The sequence below is a fragment of the Uloborus diversus genome, chromosome 7, assembly GCF_026930045.1.
Source record: "Uloborus diversus isolate 005 chromosome 7, Udiv.v.3.1, whole genome shotgun sequence".
NCBI classification, from domain to species: Eukaryota; Metazoa; Arthropoda; class Arachnida; order Araneae; family Uloboridae; genus Uloborus; species Uloborus diversus.
In genome coordinates, this window is record NC_072737.1 from 774,591 (window position 1) to 799,381 (window position 24,791).

General features: G+C 38.6%; 1 protein-coding gene across 1 annotated transcript; it reads right to left on the reverse strand.

The window, feature by feature from the left end:
- Positions 1 to 21,436: 21,436 nt before the first annotated feature.
- LOC129226152 (uncharacterized) lies at positions 21,437 to 24,404 on the reverse strand. The gene is made up of 2 exons (XM_054860753.1): positions 22,517 to 24,404; positions 21,437 to 21,495 (listed from the first exon to the last, which is right to left on the reverse strand). Exons 1-2 carry the CDS (start codon positions 24,402 to 24,404, stop codon positions 21,437 to 21,439), a joined length of 1,947 nt encoding a protein of 648 aa, XP_054716728.1.
- Between the last annotated feature and the right edge of the window lie 387 nt (positions 24,405 to 24,791).

Consider the following 24,791-nt stretch of genomic DNA (forward strand, 5'->3'; position numbering starts at 1 on the left):
TCTCCAGCAAAAAGTGCCGGACACCATCTGAGGGAGACCGGGATTTAAGGGAAACGATGACTTTAGCCGTTGACCTCATTCGAACGGGAGTTTTAAGAAATGACTTCTTTTCTACTTCTATATATCTTCCTGATCAAAATACTGTTTTTTTTTTTTTTTTTTTTTGAGCAATCACGATTGCTTATTGTTCTCATTTGACTGTTTTGATGTCCTATGGTTTTATTTTCCCCCCGCCTTCCTTTGCAACACCACCGTCGACCGACTCCTCACGATGCTGCTCCTATAGCGAAAGCCGTCTGCAGGTTGCATCCATGTCCTACACACACGCATACATACACACCTACACACACACACACATACACACCTACCCACAGACATACATACACACACGCACACACACATATACACCCACATTCACACACATACCCACACACTCATGCCTGCACACAGACACAAGCACACACGCTTACATACATACATACATACATACACACACACGCACACGTGATTGCGAAAAACATGATTTGAATTCAAGGAGTCAAAACTCAAATTAATTATTTTTTTTTTTTTTTTGTAACTACGTATTTGACCTCTGCCCGTGTTGACCATTAACCTAAATCGATTGATAAAATCTACATCAACACAAGCGAAGCCACGCGTGAAAATTAGTAAATACATATGTTTTAAAATGGATGTTCGTGTTAAGTACTGAGAAAACAGTAAGCTCAAAATAATTTTAACAAAAAAAAAAAAAAAGCCGAAAAGGAGTTTAATCTCTCAACTCATACTCATTGTGCAGAAATAGGTTACGTGAATAACCACCTCCGTAGAGGGGAGCATTCCCGAAAAGCCCTCCTAGAGACGAAATGCGGACGGACATTCCACAACTCCCATTCCGTGGAGCAATCTGGTTCGATGGAAATGTTTTGAAATCGGTCCAGCAACATCTCCCGAACATGACACAGCTGCTTACGGGTTCCGAACATTCGGGTATGCCGGTTCGAACCCAGATATTCTGTTTTGGGCCGTGGTAGCCCGATCGGTAGAGTGCCGGATTCGGGGCCGGAGGGTCCTGGGTTCGAGCCTCGATGGTCGAAGACCCACCTTCGTCATTAAAGGGGACTGGGCGACGTTAAATAGGCTCGTGGTCTCAATGTCCTCCAAGTGAAACGATACCTCTGGGGGTAGCTATTAGCTCCTGAACTAGTTCTAAATTCTCATTAACTGTTCGATCCGGTGATGGTGCTGCCATCTATCGGTATATAAAATAATGGAGGCAAGGCACTTAGTATGCAGTCCTCGACATAAATACAGTTGTAGTCAGTTTTGACTCTGAATAGGAATAGGAAGAGGAATATTCTGTTTTCGGAGGGGAATGTGAAGATATTGGAAAATCGCCCGTCAAGGTATGACGGGAGGAAATTGCTTCTGAACTAGGGATGAGACGGGCTCTAGAACCGAAAATAGGTTTCGGGCTCGGGCTCAAGCACAGATATTCAATCGCCAATCTCCATACAAATTCAAAGCAAATAAACATTTTCCTACTGTGAGAAAACGAAAGGAACATTTAAATCAGTTCAATCAATGTCAAATTTACCCCCCAAAAAAAATTAATTAATTAATTAACGCTTATTTATAGTGTTTTTTGCGATTACTATTGCAATTTGTCATTTAGTCATGCATTTGAAATGGAGCATTTTAAGAATATTTAGAAACGTCTGTTAATGAAGAACATTTGAGGCCCCTAGTTTCAAAACCGGACACTTGTAGAAAACCAAATTTTACAGGAGACGTAAAAGACCGGTTTTGAAACGGAGGCAGACCTTCCCGCCCCATTTCAAGGGGGAAAGGTGCGGCTTTTGAACCTAATATTGAGCAGGCAAATAGGCCTTAGGATTCTCTACAAGATTAACAAAAAAAAAAGAAAAAATTTAAAAATTAATTTGAATTTTGACATCTGGAATTCAAATTATGTTTTTCGCAATCACGAGTGTGTGTGTTTATATCTAAGCGTGTGTTTGTGTGTGTGGGGGGGGGGGGGTACGTGTAGGCATGTGTGTTTGTGTCTGTGTGCAGGCATGAGTGTTTGGGTAGTTGTGTGTATGTGTGTGTGTGTTTGTGTATGTGTGTAGGTGTATGTATGTGTGTGTAGGTGTATATATGTATATGTGTGTAGGTGCGTGTATGTATGCGCGTGTGTGTAGGACATGGATGCAACCTGAAGACGGCTTTCGCTATAGGAGCAGCATCGTGAGGAGCCGATCGACGGTGATGGTGCGGAGGGTGGCGGCGGGAAAAATCAAAGTAACGTCAAAAACAGTCAAATGAAAGCAATAAGCAATCGTGATTGCTCAAAAATCGAATTTTTTTGCAAGTATCCGGTTTTGAAACTAGGGGCCTCATTTGACGTAACATTTTCCATTAACAGAGAGATCATGTCAGACTGTAGAAGGCTCAGTTTTTTGATACAAGAAAGTTTTCTTCGGGCTCGGGTTTTGGTCCGAGGCAATATCACTCAATTTTCGGGCTCGGGCGGGCAAGGGCTCTCAAAAATGAGCCCGAACTCATCTCTTTTCTGAACTGCTTTCCGAATGGAACGCATCCATTGCTGGTTTGGGTGATATTTTGATAGTTGAAATTTTAACCCTATCTCGGGTGGATGAACCCTAAACTCCAGTAGATAACGTAAAATAGTTAAGTGGCCGGATCCAGTTCAGCCCTGTCGAAATAAAGTCTTTCCCTGCACGTCAAACATTGTCAAAAAATACCATCAAAATCTAACAGTTTAGTTTGTCGCACGCGTGACAGCTCCATGTTTCGCTTCAAAAGGAATATTCAAGTAGTGATGGGCATAATCGAGATCTCGGGAATCGAGTACTTCTAATAATCGAGTGATTGATAATCGAGATCTTTCGAAATCGAGAACTCGAGCAGTCCATTGCTCGAGAACTCGGAAAGTGATGATCGAGATCTTTTGAAATCGAGAACTCGAGCAGTCCATTGCTCGAGAACTCGGAAAGTGACGATCGAGATCTTTTGAAATCGAGAACTCGAGCAGTCCATTGCTCGAGAACTCGAAAAGGGATAATTGAGTTCTTGAAATATGACAATCGAGAACTCGAGATGTGACAATCGAGAACTCGAGAAGTGATAATTGAGTTCTTAAAATATGACAATCGAGAACTCGAGATGTGACAATCGAGAACTCGAGATGTGACAATCGAGAACTCGAGAAGTGACAATCGAGAACTCGAGATGTGACAATCGAGAACTCGAGATGTGACAATCGAGAACTCGAGATGTGTCAATCGAGAACTCGAGATCTAATAATCGAGTTCTCGAATGATCTTGAATAATCGAACGGTTCGATTATGAGAACTCGATTATGCCCATCACTAACGGCCAGTAGGCAGTGGCCATCCCGAAACCTTCTATGTTTCATTTATAAATCCTCGGCACTGGATTCTTGTCGGGATCGTGAGGACATTTTTATCATCTATTTTACAAGCTTGCTTATCTGGTTGGTCAAATTGCGATATTTTCCTATTGTTAGTGTGGAATACAAAACCTGTTTCTTTCAAATATATCTCATTTCTGCAGATACTGCCATTTACCTACGACGGCAGTACTGATCCGTCATTCTTGGGGGTCCCAATCGGAGATGCGTTCGATTTTCATGAAATTTGGTACAAAATTAGTTTGTAGCATGAGGATGTGCACCTCGAAGTGATTTTTCGAAAATTCTATTTTGTTCTTTTTCTATTCCAATTTAAAGAACATTTTACAGAGCAAATGACCATAACGTGGGCGAGCAAACTACTATAACGTGGACGAGCAAATCAACATAGCATATAGGCGAGAAATTTATCATCCATTATTTGTAAATATACGGGCGAACTAAATGACCTTTTGATTTTCTACTACGTGCAAAGCCGTGCGGGTACCACTAGTAAATTAATAAAGTTAAAGGTTCGTTGATCAGATGAAAATGCTTGACTCGTGAGAAGCAAAAAAGTTGCCTCATTTCTTTTTGAGAAGCAAAAAAAAAGTTGCCTCATTTTTTTTTTTTTTTTTAATTTTATTTTTTTAGCGAAGTTCCTATCTGACACGCTGTTGGCTATCAGCTTCAGAGTTCGTGATTTTTGCAATAGAATCTCTCGAATCTGTTGCAACCAATTTATTAAATAAATTCTTTGAACATTATCTTTTAGCGTAAGTTTCAATAAGAAACAAATAGTGGGACATGACACGGAAAATCTATCAGTTTAGTTTGTCGCACGCGTGACAGCTCCATGTTTCGCTTCAAAAGGAATATTCAACCCAGTGATGGCCATCCCGATACTTTCTTCTGCATTTCATTTATAAATCCTTGGCACTGGATTCTTGTCGGGATCGGGATCGTGACTCGGCCGATCCATCTCTTCCCCCGGTTCAGCGGATTCGAGAGTTACTTCATCATTACAATAAAATAAACATTCGTTTCTGAAACGGGAGTCAGTCTTCCGAGTGCGCTCTATATCTGTTTATTTGAGTTCTATGGAGAATAAAACTCTTTTCGGGCGTCGGGCCAAAATAGGATGCGGAAACGGAGCTATTTCGGGGGTCCCTGGCAAGACCTCTCCGCAGACGATCCTTTCATGTGTCCCGCGGTTCCTCCATCATTCCCGGCGACAGCTGTCCCCCCGGGTTCGCGGGGGTGGTGGGACTCCCTTGTATCAAGACGTCTCGGGAGATGAAGGAGAGAAAAGTCTCGTCTGCTGGATCGGAGTTCGAAAACACCTCTTCTTTTTACTTCCTTTTACAAAAAAAAAGGAAGTATTGTATTCGCGAAAAAAATTTCTCGCAAAAATCGACCTTCATTTCCATTTTGCTCACCCCCGAATGAACGTTGAGTTTTTTTTTTTTTTTTTTTTTTTTGGACGATTCACCCAACGATTGTACTGGGCAACCATATTTGGTTGATCTATTTCAATTATTTTCTTTTCGCTATTTGACCATCACTTGGCCTTTACTATAGGGTAAACCCCATAAACATTCGACGCAATAGTTACGACGTTGTTGTCATTCCACCTAACCAGCATGACATTATTTTGTTTCGCATCAAACATGTATTCAAAACTTCCTCTCTTTTCTTTTTTGAACAACGAAATTTTTGTTTATGGGCATTTTTCAATCCGATTCTTCCGTACTGTCCGGTGACATTGAAACCTTTTTGTGACAAATGATCAGTTAGTGCGGGAGAAGTAAATAAATTGTCACAGTAGAAATCAAAGTTGGAATGCTCAGGTAACTCTGAAGTTAAATCTACAACAACTGAACTCTTATTGAAAATTATTAATGCCAAAAAAATAACTCAGGTTTCAAAGAAGTTAATTTTTGAAACAGTTAGCTTTTCAAATTTACCTAATTATTTTTCGAAATTGCAGAAAAAATTATTACTGAAATATCTTTAAAAAAGGTAGTTTTATTATTAATTAGTCTTTTTAATTTTTAAAAATAAAACGTATTGCCTATTTTTTAGTCTAAAAACATTTAATAACTTCTTTTGAGGCCAATTATGAATTCTAAGCAAGAAACTAGCAACGATTCAACAATGCAGCCTTTACTGCCTAGCGTCCCTTTTTAGCGACGATCTTAAATTGCTATAAAATCCATAAAATTTTTAAAATCTACAAAAATGCAAGAAAAGGTAAACTGAAATATTGATCAAAGTAACATATGTATCAAATACAAATTGATTTACTTGTTAAAAATTTTGAAAACTTACTTTTTTGTTCTCGACATTGTGAACAATGAAATTCTTCACGAAGATCATAACAAAATGGTTACAAAACACACTTTATAACGATTATGTGCTGCTATGTGTTAGTAACGAATTGAAACAATACTAAAGTAATAAATGAACACAATTATTGAGTTGAAATGTTTACTTTTGGGAAATTTGAGACACAATTTTTGGACCGTCCCTAAAAAGGGACGCTAGGCATTAATGGGTTAATGGTAAGACAGTCATTTTAGGGGAATGAAGAAACGAAAAAGTGGACTAACTCAACGCTATCTAGTGGAGTTTAGGGTCAATCCGCTGGAGGTAGTGGATGAATTGATGTATGCTGAGTACTTAGTTGTATAATCTCACAATAAACATCAACTATTAACACTTGAGATTAAATACCGAAAATGTCTCATTATATTTAAAAAAATTCATAATTATTCAAATTTATAAGTTTATAGTTTATTAACTAAAACTTGATCAAAAATTTTGTAATGACAAAGCATACAGAAAAAATTTTGAAGTCATTCATTACATGTATTTGCTTTTATGTTATATAATTTGCAATGTAATACTATGTGAATAACAATTAATGTTCAAATTTTTTAAGTTTCATATACAAAGCTCATTAGTTGCTGTGCACTCTTCGTGGTCCTGAACCTGCTTGAATAAATGGTTGAGAGGGCAAATAATGCATGTTAATTTCAGCAAGTTTTTTTTTTTTTTTTTTTTTTTTTTTTTTGAGCAATTACGATTGCTTATTGCTTTCATCTGACTGTTTTTGGCATGCTATCATTTTATTTTCCCACCAGCATCCTCCGCAACATCACCGTCGACCGGCTCCTCACGATGCTGCTCCTACAGCGAAAGCCGTCTCCAGGTTGCATCCATGTCCTACACACACGCGCATACATACACAACTACACGTACACACGCACGCACACACATATACACACAAACACATACACAAAATTACATACATACACCTACACATGCACACGCACACAAACACATACAAACTACTTGCACATTCATGCCTGCACGCAGACACATATGCCTACACACATACACATACCTCCCCACATACACACACACATACACATACCTCCCCACATACACACACACATACCCCCCCCCCCCACATACACACATTCATACACACATCTACTCACACACGTATGCCTGCACACAGACACATACACATACCCCTACACACAACACACATATCCCCACACACACGAACACGCACGCCTACATACACACACTCGTGATTGCGAAAAACATAATTTGAATTCAAAATGTCAAAATTCAAATTATTTTTTTTTATTTTTACAATACGTTACTTGTTTCCTTCACATATGTTTATGACAAACTTAACTCAATTAATTTTTAGAGGAAAAGTGAAACTTGAATTCCAGTAAATGCACTATTTCTTATGTGCTTATACATTATTTCTTGCTTTTTTTTTTTTTTTTTTGTGACTGTCCCTTAAACAGAGTGTCCCTTAATTAGAGGTAAATACATGGAGGTCCCTATTCAAAGGGACTGAAACCAGAAAAAAATGTCCCTTAAATAGAGGTGTCCCTTATTCGGAGGTGTCCCTTAAAGGAGGTAGTACTGTATCACCAAACAGGCAATGGTTTCGTTAAAATGTAGAGGCCATTTTTCTCCCGCCATACCTTGATTTTATGTTACTCCCGTTTAGTTAGTCGGGCCCTGATTATCGCACAGGCCTACTAGGCCTGGGCCTGGGGCCCCTCTTCCTAAGGGGTCCCAAATTACTTGAAGAATTATGCATATAGCATTACAACAATACAAAAAATACACACATATTAAAAATAATAGCCTTCCGGGGGCCTCCAAATTATTGTGGGCCTTGGGCCTCACGTTTAGTTAGTCGGGCCCTGTAGGGGAATAAAGAAAAGAAAAAGTGTACAACTTAACGCTATCTAGTGGAGTTTAGGGCCAATCCGCTGGAGTTAGGGTTACCATTTCAACTATCGAACTATCACCAAACAGGCAATGGCTGCCAGGCAATGTTCAAGGACGGATACAAGGGATCTTTGAGCCGAGATGCAGGAACTCTCCTTCGGCATATTTTCGATACTGAAGTTCCAAAAACGGAATTTTGGACGATCTTCAATAGTGCTACGAAAAAGAGGGCTCTCTCTAGGAGTGTTTCAGAGTTGTCATCTTGAAAACGCAATTGCAGCATCATCTCTTCAAATGATAGATTGGAACTTTGTATAAGAAGTTTTTCGAAGTTCCTAATACTCAGTTTTAGACGATCTTAGATGATATTTGATGGGGTACGGGGACTCTTCACTGGATTTTTTTTAAAAATTGAAGTTTTTTAGAAATGAAAGCTCCAAAATAAATAAATAAATAAGTAATTATAATAATTTGAACGGATCTGTCACGATGTTAGTGGACGGAAGCTTGGCAGTTCATAGAAGAGTAAGTATCTGAAGTGGATCGTCCCCTCGAATATTTTCTGGATCCGTCCTTGGCTGCGTTCAAATGTAGAAGCCATTTCCACCCGCCGTACCTTAATTTTCTAGCCATAGAGTAAAGCCGAACAGAACCACGGAATCAGGAAGTCGTCGGGAACGCACGCGCTTCGCATATTGAAAGTGGAAACGCGTTCGCCCGAATGCGTTCGAATTCGGGCTGCGCACTTTCACGGCCACGGGAAAAAACAATAACTATCGGCTGAGAGTGTGTAAACAAACAGCACGCTCCGCTCGCTTTCTGGGTCAGTGGGGGGGGGGGGTTCCCTCGTTACTCCCTGACGGATGCCTCTTGGAGGAGGCCCAAGCGTCGCACATGATTGAGGAACAGTTCCCGAACGAGTATCGAGTGACTCGGAAATCAACTTCAGCCGGATTTTTTTTACCACCGCAACACGAAACCCGCGGGTTCGTCACAAAACTCGGAAGTTTTTCTAGAGGGAGAAAGTGAACGGACACTCGTAAACTTACTGGATTTTGGTGGGGCAGGGGTAGAAGTGACCGACTTGACACATATAGGACATTTTCCGCAAAAATATAGACAAATATAGGACACATTATGTGAATAATTTTGCTATGAAAAAAGAAATAATACGTATCTTATATTATTTATTTATTCTTATCAATGATTTTGTTTTTAAAAAAAACCTCAAATAAAATTATTCCTTACATCTGAAATGACTTTCCTGTAGTTGAAAGAATAATTTTTGAAACAAACAGTGTATTTTATATACGAAATAATTAAACAATTTGAACAAAGAAAATTTTTATTTTTTCTTCCTCACTCACGACCCAAGTACTAATTCCACTGTTCTTTGATTTTATATCTAAACTGAACGCTTTAACACTTGTATTAAGAACAAACAGAGCTTGAGAAGGATCCTCATGACGTTTTTCAAAGTTTTCTTTATGCTTGAATGTTTTAGCATGCTGCCTCCATTGCGAAAATCCACTATTGCTTATGGGCACTGAACAGTTGCAAAAATGGCAAAATGCAGAAAAAATCATCTTTTCCTTTAGTGCACCATGCACCAAAATTAGTAGAATTAATGTCCTCTTGGTTCAACAACAACAAAAAACGGGAATATAGAAAATATAGACATTTTTCAAAAATACAGAAAATATAGGACGATTTTGATGCTTTTCTTGAAAATATAGGAAATATAGGACTACTTCGACCCCTTTCCGAGTTGGTCAATGGGCGCAACACTCGGTTTTAACGAACAAATTCCGCTTAAAGCGAGCAATATTTTGGAGATTCATAAAATTTCTATTTCCATGAGAAAATGTTTTCGAACACTCCAAAGTCAACCGAAAGCTGGTGATGAGTCAAGGAAGCTGAAACCAAGTGATGGCGGTCATTTGCTTATAAAGAAATACAACACGAATAGAGGAGCATTAGAAAATTAAATATCCGTCGACGCTAATGTAATCGCTTCTGAAGTACTTGACGATAATGTGGCTCCGATTCAATGGACGCAGAAGAAAATGAAACGGGCTGATGTGTGCATCCCATGACTTCCTTTTACTCCAATTTAATGTCATTTTCTCATTATTGGCAGTTTTAATGCGATTCAATAGTTAACTCTCTAAATATCACCAACAGTGGCCAAATTGAAACCAGATTATTTTTCTTTTTTTTTTAATCGTCCCGTTTTCGTCTCATCTTTGTTTTGTTACTAATGTTTAAATGTTGCTCAAAATTATTTTTCAGTTTATTTTTTTGGTTTGATATCCAAAATTTAAAACTTCGTTCAAATGCTTAGCTCAGCAAAACGCTTCAAAATTACAGAAGTTTTTGTCCTTTACTCCTTTGAACCAGTTCACTTTTTCAGCGTTCTTTCGATCAGTTAAACCTCCATCTTCCCCGAGGATCCTTCAGTAAATCTTGAACTCCTAATGAAAGAGCGCACTTGACAATGGCGTCGAGTGGAACTTTGGAAACTTTAAATACCTCTGGATTTCGGGTGCAGTGCAAAATGATGTGCGGTTTATAAAGAAATCAAAACCAGCTTTCATCTTTTCGTTTGTTATTAATGATGCTGTTTATTATTTTTTTATCTTATTTTATTTATTTATTTTATTTTATTTTATTTATTTATTTATTTTGAGCAATCACATTGCTTCCTATGTTTTTATTTCCTCCCCCCCCGCCACCCTCTGCAGCACCACCGTCGACCGGCCCCTCCCGATGCTGCTCCTCTTACGAAAACCGTCTCCAGGTTGCGTCCATATCCTACATACACACTCAAGCCTGCACACACCTACACACTCACACCTACACACACACACGAATGCATACACACAGCATCACACACACACACACACACACACACACACACACACACATACACTCACCTACTAACTCACACCTACCCATACACATACGAATGCATACACACAGCATCACACACACACACACACACACACACACACACACACATACACTCACCTACTAACTCACACCTACCCATACACATACGAATGCATACACACAGCATCACACACACACACCTACACATTCACGCCTACCAACACACACACGAATGCATACACACAGCATCACACACACAGATACACACACATGCATGCCTGCACACAGACACAAACACATACGCCTACACACACATACACACAAAACACACACACACACACTCGTGATTGCGAAAAACAATGTGAATTCAAGATGTCAAAACTAAAATTAATTTTTAATTTATTTTTTTTAATATTTTAATAAACCAATCTCTACTTTACTTACAGATTCGAACGATTTTAATTTGAACTGAAAACTAGAAAGAAGAAACAATGATAGAAATTCACGGATATAATTCGGTGCAACTCATCAGAACGGCTATCTCTAGAGCGGTATTGTTCACTTTCCAAAAAGAAAGAACAGAATTGAAAACGAGAGGCATCGGTCAAACGGGATTCCGGTTAGAAGGGTTTCGGTTAATTGAGCTCCCGCTTGCTTTGCAGAGGCACGGAAGGGCTCGGATCTGGAGCAGCAATCGAGGCCAACTTCCCCGAATTCCGTCCGCTCACGCGAACTGTTTCGAAACAGCGAAATCGTCCTTCGTTCCTTTTATCCGACACTTTTCGGACTTGCGTAAGAATCCGTTGCGGCCGCTTTCGTTTCTGTCGGAGCGAGGAAAAACAGTCCACTCGGTTTATTTTCTCAGAAACAGAGCACCTTTCATTTGCACTCTGTTAACACGAAACGCCTACAAAAACGCGTTCGTATTAGACGTTCTTCGTAACAAACGTGAGTAAGCAAAATAGTGAAGGAAAAAAAAATTGATTTGAATTTTGACATCTTGAATTCAAATTATATTTTTCGCAATCACGTGTTTTTTTGCGCGTGTGTGCAGGCATGTGTGTGTGGGTATGTGTGTATGTAGGCGTGTGTTTGTGTCTGTGTGCAGGTATTTGTGTGTGTATGTAGGTATGTGTGTGTGTATATATATGCGTGTGTGTATATATGTGTGTGTATATATGTGTGTGTGTAGGTGTGTGTGTTTGTGTCTGTGTGCAGTCGTGTGTGTGTGAGTGTGTGTATGTGTAAGTGTGTGTTTGTGTCTGTGTGCAAGCATGCGTGTGTGGGTATGTGTGTATGTGGGTATGTGTGTATGTGTAAGCATGCGTGTGTGTATGTATGCGTGTATGTGCACCACACAACCTGGAGACGGTCTTCGCTAGAGGAGCAGCATCGTGAGGCCGGTCGACGGTGGCGCTGCAGAGGGAGGCGGGGGGAAAATAAAATCAGCGTAACGCCAATGATAGTCAAGTGAGAACAACAAGCAATCGTGATTGCTCAAAAAAAAAGCATTCCTATATCTAAAGAAGAATTTCTGCCACCTTATTACTACACACACTGTCACTTAAACTGGGTTTGTTACGATTCGGCGCGGCTGTTTCGGCGCGGCCGTTTCGGCGCTGGCCGATTCGGCGCTGACCGTTTCGGCGCCGGTCGTTTCGGCGCCATATTTTTGCATTCTGAACTTTATGAATTTCAGAAATTTTAGTTCAAAGAAGGAAAAAGATTTCTGGAAGAAGAATGTGAATTTAGCGCTCTAGAAGCTAGTTAAAATTTATTTTAAAATTTACAGTGGGGGAAAAGAGGGGGCATATGTGATCCACGTATGTTTTACTGCGATAACATAAAAGAAAATATCTTGAAAAATTAGCAAATAATGCCAGTACCAGTGCTACCTCTTTGTCGATTTTATTTATTTTTTTATCAATGCTGAACCGTTTTGTGTTTCTGTGGTGATTACTTCTTTGTTGCTGCAGCTATTAGAAATAATTTCATAAGTCTTCTTCACGTGAAAACACGTTTCAAACTAATCAAAAAGCTCAACTTAACTATTACAAACCCATGTACGGACATCAAGGTAAATTTAGGGCATTGTTTGTTTTTTTTATTGACTAAAAAATCATTTATTTTTTAAAGTTAGTTCTAAACACTATTATTTTTCTGTACTCAATTTATAAATTTTTTGTAAATTACTTTTTTTTTTAATTATTATTATTATTATTATTCATTATTGCCTTTTTTTTTTGTTACGAAATAGTCAGTTGACAGTTTAGTGCTATAGAACAGTTACAGGAACTAAAAAGACACAAAATATTTTATTTTTATTTAAAAAAAATTTAAAATATTTTTTGTTCATTACATTAGTCTTTATGAAACTTAAAAGCAATAAATAATAATAATCTTTACATAATAAAGTTTTTTCTTGTCTATCTTGTGTTCAAAGCACACTACACAACTTAACTTTGTAGAGAACAGGGTTACGTGTGAGTTTCTCAACACGTTAACTTTTTCCAATAAAAAATATAAAAAATTCATCTTATTGTTAGTTGACATTTTTAAATTTTTTACAGAAAAGATATTTAAGTAAGTGCACAAATTAATGATCAGCAACGAAAAAAAAAATATCAATTTAAATTGAATGAGTTTTATATTTACATTTCATAGAAAAATGTCAATGCTGTTTCCTAACTTATCTACTTCGAAAAATTATGAAGATGTTTTTAAACTTACATGTTATCAACTAACAATAAAAAAGAAAACAAAATACACCTTTAAAAAAAATTACTTCATAAAACTTTTTACAAAACTTAAAAAAACAAACGATATCTTGAATTTTGAAGCAATGTTTGGCAGATTTACATGCTGACAATTTCGATTTTTGAACAGGTCGTATTGAAATGGGCCGCGCCGAAACGGTCGCGCCGAAACGGCAGCGCCGGAACGGGTTTCGCGCCGAAACGGCCGCGCCAAAACGGCGGCGCCAAAACGGCGGCGCCGAAACGGCCGCGCCGAATAGTCCCATTCCGCACTTAACTATATTGAGAAAAACACAAAATCCATTCAAAATTTAACATTTAAAAAAACTTTATTTTTATTTTTTCAGGTCTGTTAAATTTAAGCATCGTAAATAAAAGATCCCTCTCCTACAGGCAAAGCAGCGTGTTAAAGGAGAAAAACAACTTTTCATTCTCACTAGCTGCCTCGCCCGGCTTTGCACGGTCCACCTCGAAAATAAAAGTTATGCCTAGTGACGCGAGTTCAACACTCAGGCTTGAACCAAAAAAAAGTCAGTGAAATTTTGCGGCAGATTGCAGAAAACCCCCAAAAAGTAAACGTTTTAAATCCCCTGATTACAGAAAAAGCCTCAAAACAAAAACAAGAATTTTACCTGTTCATATTCGAGGAAAAAAAAATGGCAATTTCATCTCAATGATTTTCTTCACCGCTATACATTTTAATAAAAGCATTGTTGCGGAAAGTGGAGATGAGGCACCGAATAATCATTTAAATGGAGGAAAGCCTTCGAAAAATAGGGATTTTATGTCGAAATCTAAGAGTCGTAATTAATAGTTTTTAATGGATATCTCCGCTAATTATTATCGGAGGATGATGTTAAATATCCAAACATGAAGACGACGAATCCATCGATACCAGGTTCGATGGTCAGTTCGCTGTCGTTCGGGAAAAGAAGCTTGGACATACATAGATACGCTCAGTTTTTAATTATATAAGAGACTAGCTGCGTTGCTCGGCTTAGCCCGGTCCACCTTGAAAATAAAAAATGTGTCAAGTGACGTATATTCAACAATCAGGCGTAAAAAATGAATGAAAAAAACATCATGATTTCCCTTCCAAACAATAACGACAGATATTAAAATACTTTTAAGAAATTAAATCCAGGAAGATGGATTTAAAATGCGTAACCATGGAAACACAAAATAAAATAAGTTTAAGGAATTAAAATGCGAAAGAAAATGGTTCACAATTTGAATGGATTCGAGATTTCTTAAACTTGAATTAAAAAGACTTGTAACTTTTTTTCCTTTCGAGGCAAAAGCTTATTTTTTCGACCATAGGTCGAGTTAGATCTGGAGTAAAAAAGGTCGCTTTCTCCAATGGCATCAAAAAGAAAGCTGTGGGACAATTCCTTCACTTTTTATTGATTTGTTTAATGAAGAAAGAAGTGCCTAAATTTCAGCTAAGCCTAAAAAAATTCGAGCTAAAAATGCAAATAACTCCCACCGTAATAAAGTTAGAGCATTGCAACAAATTGCGTAGAACGCGGAAAATTCTACCCTTTCAAACGATATGTAATATTAATATGTGCAAGTAATTTTTCACCCCCATATTTGAGAACTTATGTGAAAATTGGACGTAAATTGGAATAAAAAAAAGAACTACTCGTCGAATTTAATTCGAACTGGCCTGCAAACCTTTTCAGGACTTAAAGGAACAAACTGTGAAAATTTCAGCGCAATCGGCCGGGTAGTTCTCGAGTTTTGCGAGTTCAAACAAACAGACGCTTTTTGGGGACTTCATTTTATACTGCGTAGAGATTCTGGCTACATTCAAATGGAAACGCGAAACCTTCGTAATATCTTCCGACTAAACCCTGAATGTGCCTTCAAAATTTAATTCTTTTGGAACGAATCGAATACTGAAACGAGGGGCCTCCGTGGTTTTGCGGTAGAAGCTTCGTCTTCTAAGCCGGAGGTCGTGGGTTCGATTCCCACCGGTGCCTCGGGTCCTTCTCTTGTGTTGTAAGTCCTTCCTGTGTGTGTCCGGAGGCAAGGCGCTTAGCACGCATTCCTCTAGGAATGGGAAGCTGTAAGGCTAATCCTCATATAAATAATAGCGAAGGATCGAGTAACGCTCCTGACGTCATCAACAATGCAACTCCGCCGCGCCATGATCACGTGATAACATCTTCTGGTCATGTTTGACATGCAGGGAGAGGCTTGATCGTGACAAGGCTGAACTCGACCCGGTCACTTGACTGTGTCATTTCTTTCTTTCACACACACAGATTGATCCACTAGGGAAGCTTATACCTCTATTAATCCACAATGTTTCCAGGATTTTGTTTTTCCATGACATCACAAAGACAACACAATAGATGGTGGTGCCATCTATGGACAGTTCGAGAGACAATTTAGAACCAGGCCAGGAGCCGAATAACTTCCTAGTCTGGCACCCCCAGAGGTATCGTTTCACTTGGAGGACATTGTGACCACGAGCATATTTAACGTCGCCCAGTCACCATTAATGACGACGGTGGGTCTTCGACCAGTGAGGATCGAACCTGTGTCATTTATTTCAGGGGAATGAAGAAACGAAAACAATGAACGCCACCTACTGGAGTTGAGGGTTCATCCACAGGAGTGAGGGTTACCATTTCAACCATCTAACTACGGAATGGGACTATTTGGCGCGACCGTTTCGGCGCCGCCGTTTTGGCGCGGCCGTTTCGGCGCGAAACCCTTTTCGGCGCGGTCGTTTCGGCGCTAACCATTTCAAAACAACCTGCTCAAAAATCGAAATCGTCCGCATACAAATATGTCAAGTATTGCTTCAAAATTCTAGATATCTTTTTGCAAAAAAAGGAATTTGCAAAAAAAGGAAGTTTTGTAAAAAGTTTTATGAAGTAATAATTTTAAAGATGTATTTTGTTTTCTTTTTTATTATTAGTTGATAAAATAAAAATTTTAAAAATCTTCATAATTTTTCGAAGTAGATAAGTTAGGAGACAATATTGACATTTTTCTATGAAATTTAAATTTAAAACTCGTTAAATTTAAATTGATTTTTTTCCCGTTTCTGATCATCAATTTGTGCACTTACGTAAATATCTTTTCTTTATATAAAAATTAAAAACTGTCAATTTATACTATGATGAATATTTTATATTTGTCATTGACAAAAGTTAACGTGTTGAGAAAATCACCCGTAACCATGCTCTCTATAAAGTTTTAAGTTGTGTAGCGTGCTTTAATCTCAGGATAGACAAGAAAAAACTTATAAGACTACAAGGTACAATTAATGTTTATTATGTAAAGATTATCTTATACATATAAAATCTGAGTATCTATCTATCTATGTCCAAGCTTCTTCTCCCGAACGAAAGTGAACTGACCATCGAACCAGGTATCGATGGATTCGTCATCTTCCCGTCTTCATGTTTGGCTGTTTAGCATATTCCTCCGATAATAATTAGCGGAGATATCAATTAAAAACTATCAATTATGACTCTTAGATTTCAAAATCAAATCCCTATTTTTCGAAGGCTTTCCTCCATTTAAATTATTATTCAGTGCTCCATCTCAACTTTCCGCAACAACGCTTTTATTAAAATGTATAGCGTGAAGAAAATCATTGAGATAAAAGATCTGTTGCCATTTTCTTCTCGAATATGAACAGGTAAAATTCTTGTTTTTGTTTTGAGGCTTTTCCTGTAATCAGGGGATTTAAAATGTTTCCTTTTTATGGTTTTTCCGCAATCTCTGCCGCAAAATTTCACTGACTTTTTTTTTTTTTTTGGTTCAAGCCTGAGTGTTGAACTCGCGTCACATGACATAACTTTTATTTTCGAGGTGGACCGTACAAAGCCGGGCGACGCAGCTAGTTATTATATATTGCTTTTAAGTTTCATAAAGACTAATATAGTGCAAAGATCTGGCGCCGAAACGGCCAGCGCCGAAACGGTCAGCGCCGAATCGTAACAAACCCATCTAACTATCACCAAACAGGCAATGGCTTCACTCAAATGTAGAAGTCATTCTCACCCGTCATGCCTTGACTCGTGAATAATAAGCTTAATGTGTACTTACATCGCCTTTTATGCACAACATGCATAAAGAGAACATAAATTAATTTCGTGTCCTGTTTATAAAGAGGCGCTGGCTATGATAGTTTTTTGGCAGTCATTAAGAATTTTTCTCTAATTCTTTGCAGAGCATTAACGCTTCCATGATCACTTGCGTCATTTCCATGATAAAATCTTCCTTCACTAACAAATCAGAATGTGAACGTTTTTGGCTGTGCGTCACCGACGTCGGTATCCTCGTTGATTTTGGCCTCCTTTGTCACTCCTAAAAGCTCTTCTTTCGGTAAGTTCTGAACTTTGTGAGTTTACTTCTGAAAAGAGCTCTCTCTCTCTGGAACCAATCGCATAAAATGTCCAGCTCGATTATTGGCACGCCAAAATGCAGTTAGTTACGCGTAATCTGCAATCTGTAGGAGTTTGGATTTTGAAAGAGGGGGGGAATTGTTATTTGTTTGCATTGCCGCATCCGCGTAAAACCGAAACTCATCCGCGTAAAATAAAATAAAGGTGTCAAATCCCTTAAACTGCATAAAATAAACCAGCTTAAAAGGAGGGTTAACTGAAACGAAAGTGGTGAGCACTCTGCCAAAAAATGAGATCCAGTTCCAGTTTGGCGGAAATTCCCAAAGAGCCCTGTTTTCTATAGACGACCTCTCTGTTCTCCGTCGGTTCACAAGACACAAGTATTCTCCCAAGCGATTCCTATCCAATTATTTCAATTGATAAGTGTGGATCCATTGTCATTAAATAACTAATAACTACTTGCATTAAAACAAAAATTAACGTCCATATTATATTTTATTTCATGAATTTTCCTGGAATTTTGCAATTACAGGACATTCTCGCCCGATCTAGCCGTGGTGGGGCAGTGGCCATCCCTTTCTGCACACCCAACTATCATTAGAACTCTGCAATATCATGATAGTTTAAGCAGTTTTTGAGTTTTTGTACAAATGAAGGCGGTGAGAAGAAAGTGGATATTTAAATGGTTTAAGTTAAACGCGCTTAAAGTTCAGGTCCTAAGGTCGGCTTTCATTGAATTTTTACTTCCTTTTGCAAAAAAAGGAAGTAAATGTGCGTATGTGTGTATGTGCGTTTGTATGTCGTATAACTCAAGAACGGTAAGTCCTAGAAAGTTGAAATTTGGCACGTAGACTCTTAGTGGGGTCTAGTTGCGCACTCCCCCTATTGGTTGCATTCGGGTGTTTCTAAAGGGATCTTTTGCATCTTTTTTTGGGAGAAATCATTGTTAATTTCAATGCAAACTCATGTTGTGTTATCATTTGGCGGACACTTGGCGATCTATCGCCAATCTTTTGGTCGCCAAGTTTTTTCGCCAACTTGGCGACAAATTTGGCGATTTTTTTTAAAATCTGGTTTCAATTTGGCCCCTGCTGGTGATATTTAGAGAGTAAACTATTGAATCACGTTAAAATTACCAATAATGAGAAAATGCCATTAAATTGGAGTAAAAGGAAGTCATGTGATGCACACATCAGCTCGTTTTACGCTAAAAGCTATACTAATATTATAAAGAGAGAGAGCTGATTTTTGTATGCTTACATGTTCGAGGTAAAAAATTGAATAATGTGAAATAATTTGAAAAATTCTTTCACTACATGAAAGGTGCACTAAGTGACATAGGCTATAAATTATGCATATATGGATGTATAATATTTTTTTAAACCAATAGTTTGTCATCGCTACCATTTTATATTTCGTATTGTTTAATTCTTATAAACGTAAAACACACACCGATCGAACCGCAGTTTTAGCTTCAGGGTCTCTTCGAGCTGAATGCTGTGGGATGGAAACACTTGAAAGAAACAAAATTCGCGATTTCAGCATACGAACCGACAAAGGCTTTACATGTATTTAAGGCTGCAGAGGATAGAGGTGTATTGCATTCAGTGGCGCCCACAAGGGAGGGGTCCAGGGTGTCCGGACCCCTCCCAAAGGTCTTGCTTTTTTTCCCCGATTGATTATGATTCTATGTATTTTGTGCCTAAAATAATTTCAAACAAAGGTAACATTAATTTCAGTTCTAATAAGTGAAAAAAAAATCCTCATGATAAAAGTTTTTTTAAAATACTAGCTGCGTGCCCGGCGTTGCACGGGCTACCTAAAAAATGTAAGAGCAGTCCAGTTGATGCTTTTGTAGTACACTGACACTAGTTTCTAACGCGTTAAGGAATAAATAAATGCGCGTAAAGCAAGGTTTGCAAAACACCAGTAAAACATATTTTTGCCAAAACACCTCATCAACGTTAATAATCGTTATCAATGATACAAGTTATGAGTACATTTTCAGTCAGCACAAAAGGGGAAAATATATGCATTATCAACTATAATCTTTACTCACGTTAAACTGAATTACATCTGATAGACTATATCGGAAATATTTATGCACAATAACAATCCGCTTTTTACATAAAATAGTCTACTACCCGGCGTTGCCCGGGTGTTTATTAATGCAACATACCACTCAGATAAATATTAGGATGGATTCTATCCACATGGTCGTACAAGAATTACATCAATCCGTTTTCCAGGTACAAACCCTCAAAGAACTCAAATATCACGAAACGTTAAGCATTTACATAAAAAAATTTTAAATAAAAAAATAGAACCGACTTCAAAAACTGCAGCTGGAAATCGCTCAAAAAAGTAAAAAATAATTTCATTCTTCGAGCAACATCTATGATACTTTTTGAACATAATTTTTAAAGTCGGCGCAAAAATGATAGAGGGAATGATGTGTCACCATTACTCATTATAAGTTCATCAAAACTTACATTTGTAATTGAATTATGTTTAAGTATGATTTTACCGACTGTTTTTGCGCCGACTTCAAAAATTATGTTCAAAAAGTATCATAGATGTTGCTCGAAGAATGAAATTATTTTTTACTTTTTTGAGCGATTTCCAGCTGCAGTTTTTGAAGTCGGTTCTATTTTTTTATTTAAAAATTTTTATTTCATTCTTTTTAGAGTAAATAAGGTAGAAGACGAAAAATTCCTCTGCATGCATGGAAAAAGTAAGAGCGAAAGATACAATATCTGTGAACTTACATAATAGGAACATAAATAAAGCGACAAATCATCTACAATGCATCATATTTACACAATTGGAAAATAAGTGAGACAGTGGATAATGAATATAGAAACAGCCACAGCTCGTCTTAAACATTGAAAAATCAAAGCAACGTGGTAGAGATCTTTTTGAGAACATATTGAACATCCTTCCATACAATATTGTGCATATAATCAAAGTAATACGATAGGACAGTAATTTTTATATGTAGTTTATGAAAGAGCAATGCACGGTGAAAAACAAAATTAATGAACGTTGGTTACCCAGAAACAGTCAATATAAGTGCCTATAACACTTTGAGGGGGAAAAGCAAAAAATTATTATTTACTTAATTATGAGTAGTATTATTGCACAAGAATATATAAGGCACAAGAAGAAATTTTAGTCTATATGAAAGAGAAAACTTAGTTGCAAATGTTGAAATTCTTTGTATTTACATATAATTAGTATAATTCAGAGGACGATGTATAAATTTAATCACAATGAGTGTTTAACATAAGCATAACTAAGCAGCCAGATGCGGTATTCAGTTAAGCAAATTTAAAACAGATGTTCGTACTGCACATGAATATGCGCTTGACTCATGGTAGAGAAACGTCGAAGCTTGTTGCGATTAGCAAATAATATGATTTTTAAAAAAAATGAGAAGTGTAGCTACAGTTAGCTTGGATTTGATTATGAGGTAGGTATGATGTCGGATCTCTTGAAAAGTTAAAGCAGAACTTCACGGAAAACAATATTCTTCGTGAACACTCTATTGCACCGATTGAGTTTTCCTTGCTTCTTTGTATCCAGCACCAAAACTCGAACACAACGCTTGGATGTTGCTCGAGAGAAAGCAACGTACAGCATTCCATGTGAGAATACGGGCTGAGGCAAATATATCCCTACTTTTCGAAGACTCTGGCCTTGGGACTTGTTTATCGTCATTGCAAAGCCAAGTCGGACAGGAAATTGCCTTCTTTTAAGCTGGAAAGGTAAATTGCTGTCAGACGGAGAAAGTGTCATCCTTGGAATGAAAGCTCGTGAGCCTTTTGTGTGGCCAGTCAGAATTTCGGCATCAATGACATTGGGCATAAGTTTCCTAATAATCAAACGCGTCCCATTACACAGCCCTGCTGTCGGATTTAAATTTCTAAGCAGCATTACGATGGCTCCTTCTTTCAGGTTAAGAACATGTGGTGGCATTCCGGAGGGAGTTGGTGTATTTACAAAATCAAGTTGCAAGTTGTTTTGTTCATCTTGATCGTCAGAGATGATGCTGTCTGCACTGAAGTACGTTTTAATTCGTCCTGGAAGTTTTTTCAAAACCTGCTCGTTTAGTTTTAACGAATCTTCATTCTTAGGGCACAAAATAGCTTTTTCAGCTAAAGTTTCCAGGTCGATGACGGATGATCCGAAAATTTCATCGACAATGGACTCGTGCACCACACATTCTTCGGGAATTTCAATTACATCTTTTCCCAATTGGCAATCGTTGGTCAAAGCCCCATTGCCGAGATGTAAAAGCCAATCTCCGAAATCTTGCTCATTGACCTCAGTCCTCATGTTCCTGATGAGTGAAAATTGCCTGAATGTATTCCAAAGAGGTGAGTTCTTGAGGCAGGATTCTAATATAGTGGTCCTGTTTGCATGTATTGCAACAGGCAAAATTTGTCTCCAATCACCTCCGAGAAGAAATACCTTTCCACCGAAAGGCAAGTCTGTACCTGTCAAGTCTCTGAGTAACCGGTCAACCGCACTCAAAGCGTGGTGGGGAGTCATTGTACACTCGTCCCAAATAATTAGTTTTGCCAATTTCAGAAATTTTCCGTCTTCCGTGTTGTGACGAATGTTACAGGAAGAGTTATCCAAAATGGGTACCGGTAGCTTGAATCGGGAATGGGCTGTCCTGCCACCGTTCAAAATAATCGCTGCAATTCCAGTCCATGCAACGGGAACTGCTATTTCTCCTAATCCTCTGACTGAGTGTATTATTGCGTTAAAGAGGAAAGTTTTTCCTGAACCTGCAATAGCATTCACACAAAATGTTTTTGGCGATGCATTGTCAACATTTCGGATCGCAAGCATTATGGCTTCAAAAACGGAACGCTGCTCCGGATTCAACATTGCTGACAGTTGCTCTCCCTCTTTCTTCTCCGTTTCAACATCGTAGGAATCTGTGCTGACATATTCGTGTGAGGTGGTGGGTTCTGGCAATCCAACGCGTGTAAGGGTCATGTTATGAGCATGAAGATGGTCTGCTATGTTGTGCAATGCGAGGTTTATACTCTCCTGCACAGCAGTATTTGAATGAAAGTCCTCATACAAAGAAGTCTTGAATTCTTCCCAAAGTTCCAGGGGAGATGCCTGGTTGCAAAAGACACAGATGAATGAAAATAATTGTCGTAATTTTGCAGGCATTTGAAATTGACATGCTTCAAGTAAGCAGTTTCGCCACTCGCCATCATCTTCTAACAAGTTCCTAGCACGACATGCCTCCTTGAAAGACTCCATAGTGACGCCATCGAAGGTCCGTAACTCTTCAAAAGACTTTGCTCCCGGGACGTGAAAGAGAAGCATGCGAAGATGAAATCGTTCGATATCTTTCGGACTGACAGAATATAACCTCGACACAATTTTCTCTCCCAATCGTACTCGTCGCTCCCATTTGTTATTCTTCCAAACAAAATGTTTAGGAATGTCCACATACAGATAAATATTGGCGTCGGGATCTCTTGTATTCAGTTCAAACCAAGCAGTCAGCATCGTTTGTCGCTGAGCTGCTCTTTCCAGGGCTTGACGTTCTTCATCATCGTAAAAGTATACGGGTTGCATGTGAGGCAAATGAACAGGCAAGCGAATAATTGCATGGGACTTATCGTGCATTTTTTTCTCAAGGAGTCGCCACATTGCTTCTGGAGCAGATACATATCTGGCGTCCAAAAAGGTCTTAATTTCATCCCATGAGACAGAACCTTCACCGTTTTCCTCGAAGACGACTTTTGCACAGTCGTGGCCCTTGTAGACATACTTAAAAACATATTTTATTGACTTGATGGAACTGCATATTTCGAGATTGATATGGGCGTTATATTTTTTGGTGAGGTACGGGTTGTATGGGATGATCCATCTGTTGTCTACTACATTTCCGTTGAGTATAACGTGGTTTCCGTCGTCCCGACGTCGATACATAGGATAACCATTGACACTGTCAGCCGTGACTGCTGTGAATGACTTAGGGTACCCTTTTGCGCAAACGCCGTCAGTTATGCATGGTGAATTGGGGTTTAGTGCCCCGCATGGGCCGTGAATCATTGTTGATTTAACGATCTCATGTAGTCGAGGATCCAGCGTTTCATCTGGCAGTTCTGCCGACACTATTAGGTCGATTGTTTCTGGGTCACGTATTTTATCCTCTTCTGCTAATATTAATAGCAGGTGCATATGTGGCAGTCCTCTTTTTTGAAACTCTATGACATGAATATCTGCCACAATTCGCCCGAAAATGCCATCCTTTTGCAGATCTTGGAGGAGAGCTTTCTTTTTCATGTCAAAGACTCGGGCAACCAAGTCAGGAAGATCATGCGGCTTTTGTCCAGGAAAAAGGTTGTCCCGGATTTCTTTCCACTTCGGGTTGCAAGTAAAAGTCAAAAACAAGTCCGGCTTGCCATAGTCTCTGACTATCGACATGGCGTCTTGATAATTTTGCTGCATTGCTCTCGGACTCCCGATGAATGTCGAAGGAAGGATGACAGTAACACCCGCTCTCATGCCGGCTTCAGTAGCTAGGGCATTTATGTGGTCGGCAAGTCCCAGGTACGATTCCACTCGTAGAGTCTTTTGGTTGTGCCGAATGAAGTTCAAACGGTTACCTTCGACTTTCACGTACGAATCAACTACATATTGTTGCATTAGTTTCCCACCATACAAAATAAGATTGAAAATGTCTCTCTTGACTGATAGGCGGGAATGTAAAACTGCAATTCAGTATAACCTTGGTTAGTGTTAAAGCCTTTTTCACCAAGGGGGAAAAACAATGCGTAAGTCATAGGATCACAGTTTGGGTTGAGAGTATTAATTCTGAGTAGTTCTCGGTGCTTTGGATAAATACATATGTCTCGATTGTTTGGTGGGATGCCATCGGAGTTTTTGAAAATCATTGCAACTTCGTTACTTTTTGGAGCATTATATCTCCCTCTGTGTTGGTCGGAATCAAGTCTATGGTCACTAATGAACATTGTCACTTTCGAAGATGCCTCACGCCCTTCTTCCATAAAAACTTGCTGTTCCAACTCCCAC

Coding starts and splice junctions, on each gene's coding strand:
- LOC129226152 (XM_054860753.1), bottom strand. CDS start 24,404: ATGCAACAATATGTAGTTGATTCGTACGTGAAAGTCGAAGGTAACCGT. Junction 21,496..22,516: donor TTGTGTGAATGCTATTGCAG/GTTCAGGAAAAA, acceptor TCCGTCTGACAG/CAATTTACCTTTCCAGCTTA.